The 2,740-nt window shown below is 38.3% G+C and overlaps 1 protein-coding gene across 4 annotated transcripts in view; it reads left to right on the forward strand.

The window, feature by feature from the left end:
* TAX1BP1 (Tax1 binding protein 1) overlaps positions 1–2,740 on the forward strand; it is a 101,982-nt gene that overhangs the window by 26,958 nt on the left and 72,284 nt on the right. For all 4 annotated transcript variants that reach the window (XM_012804368.2, XM_003788536.2, XM_023512487.1 and 1 more), the window contains exon 3: positions 918–1,020. In XM_012804368.2, the coding sequence (XP_012659822.1) occupies positions 918–1,020 (103 nt within the window). The remainder of the gene's footprint in view (positions 1–917; positions 1,021–2,740) is intronic.

Below are 2,740 nucleotides of genomic sequence, written 5' to 3' on the forward strand. Positions count from 1 at the left end.
GGTTCGAATCCCCAGCCCGGGCCCGCCAAACAACAATAATGGCTGCAACCAAAAAATGGCCAGGCGTTGTGGTGGGCGCCTGTAGTCCCAGCTACTGAGGCTGAGGCAGGAGACTCACTTGAGCCCAGGAATTGGAGGTTGCTGTGAGTGTGATGCCATGGCACTCTACCCAGGGGGATAGCTTGAGGCTCCGTCTCAAAAAAAACCCAAAAAAACATGTAGTCTAACCTTGTAGCTGATGCATAATTTCTTGTAATATTGCTAGCAAATGGATATCTTAGTACCGATTTTAAACATCTTTAATGTTCAACATTTAAGATAGTACAATTCATCTGCAAAATACAGATTGAGATATGTAATATATATATTCATGTTGAAATGCTTTAGCAGTGGGCGAGGCATAAGTGGTCCATTTTTGTGTATATAAACATCTTGATGCTGCAGGCCTTTTTACAAAATTTACAACTTGGCTATAAGTAAGACTTGCTAAGATGCGGGATTAATGAATTTGGTAAAATTTAGTGGATTTAAGGGTGTCTTAATAAAACAAAGCAAACAACTTGAATTTTTGAGATATAAAATAATAAAATTTAAAAAATCTGTTTAGTGAAATCATTTTAAGTAAAACAGAAGATTTTATATTTAATCATATGCATTTTATATTTAGTCAAATTATCCTTGACAAGATATAGCAAATTGTGTTTTAATATACATTAGAAAAACTCTGCTATTTAATTTATGTAGATTTTTATAGCTTTAGGCTACAGCTTAATAAACTGACATGGTGGTTAAAATGCTTGATTTGTAAACCTATGTAATTCATGTTTTAATTTTATTTAGGCTCAGGTAAAAAACAATAGGCTGCATCAGCCTAATATTAAACTCTTTACTTCCCTTTTTTGGTTACTTTCTTTTAGGTTGGGTGGAGTACTGCTCGTGATTATTACACGTTTTTATGGTCCCCTATGCCTGAACATTATGTAGAAGGATCAACTGTCAATTGTGTATTAGCATTTCAAGGTAAGGACTGGAAACTGCAGAACTTGATGAAACTAGATGCGTTATTTCAATTAAAAATGTTTCAGTATACCAAGTTGAATTAATTAGCATTTTTGTTTAGCAAAAGTTATAAGAATATAAATACCTAGTGCAGGCCACATGATATCTTAAATCTTACATAGTAATTTAAAAATTCTTTATCTTTTTTTTTTGAGTTTTATTATGTTGTCCTCGTAGAATGCTATGTCATCACAGCAACCTCAAACTCTTGGGCTTAAGCCATTCTCTTGCCTCAGCCTCCTGAGTAGCTGGGACTACAATCGCCTGCCACAAAATGCCTGGCTGTTTTTTTGTTGCAGTTGTCATTGTTGTTTAGCTGCCCCGAGCTGGGTTTGAACCCGCCAGCCTTGGTGCATGTGGCTGGTGCCATAGCTATTGTGCTATGCACGTCAAGCCTAAAACTTTTTTATCTTAAATTCTTTTTGAGACAGAGCCTCAAGCTGTCCCCCTAGGTAGAGTGCCGTGGCATCACAGCTCACAGCAACCTCCAACTTCTGGGCTTAAGCGAGTCTCCTGCCTCGGCCTCCCAAGTAGCTGGGACCACAGGTGCCTGCCACAATGCCTGGCTATTTTTTGGTTGCAGCCGTCGTTGTTGTTTGGCGGACCTGGGCTGGATTCAAACGCGCCACCTTAGGTGTATGTGGCTGGCGCCTTAGCCACTTGAGCCACAGGTGCTGAGCCTTATCTTAACTTTTACTGAAGATAATTGGTTTCTTTCTAGATCTTTATTTTTGGTGATTTTCAAATGAGAAAATAGTACTATTACTGATACTAGAACACTGTTACAAATAAGATATAAGGGAAATAATCTAGATGAAAAGGAAACAAACAGATGGTAGGATTTATAGTTACATTAATTTTGTCATATAAAAGTTTCTATAAAAGTATAAAATTGTTTCTTAGGTTGGCATTATATACAGATTTTAAAAAACCTTCTTATTCTGGTAATTCTGACACATGCTACAACATGGATGAACCTTGAGGATAGTATGCCAAGTCAAATAAGCCAGTCACAAAAAGAAATACTGCGTGATTCCACTTGTATCAAGTATTTAGAGTAACAGATAGCCACAGAAAGTAGAATTGTGGTTGCCAGGGCCTTCAGGTTACCTGAATGGAGAAATGGACAGTTATTGTTCAATAGGTATTAAGTTTCAGATTTGCAAGATGAAAAGCGTTTTGACCTGGTGCCTGTGGCTCAAGCAGCTACAGCGCCAGCTGAGCTGGCGGGTTCAAATCCAGTCCCTGCCCACCAAACAACAATGATGGCTGCAACCAAAAAATAGCTGGACGTTGTGGCAGGTGCCTGTAATCCCAGCAACTAGGGAGGTGGAGGCCAGAGAATTGCTTGAGCCCAGGAGTTGGAGGTTGCTGTGAGCTGTGATACCATGGCATTCTGCCCAGGGTGACAGCTTGAGGCTCTGTCTCAAAAAAAAAAAAAAGAAAAGATGAAAAGCGTTTTAGAGATGGTTTGTGGTGGCCATGGTTGCTTAGCAGTATGAATGCACTTAATGACACTGAACTATATACTTTAAAATGGTTGAAATAGTAAATTTTGTTTTTTACCACAATTAAAAAAAAAAATCTTTTTTTTTTTTTTTTAAATTGAGACGCAATCTCATTTTGTCCCCCTCGGTAAACCTCAAACTCTTGGGCTTAAGCTATTCTCTTGCCACAGCTG

Source organism: Otolemur garnettii, unplaced genomic scaffold (assembly GCF_000181295.1).
Source record: "Otolemur garnettii isolate 467f Iridium unplaced genomic scaffold, OtoGar3 scaffold00028, whole genome shotgun sequence".
Taxonomy (NCBI): domain Eukaryota; kingdom Metazoa; phylum Chordata; class Mammalia; order Primates; family Galagidae; genus Otolemur; species Otolemur garnettii.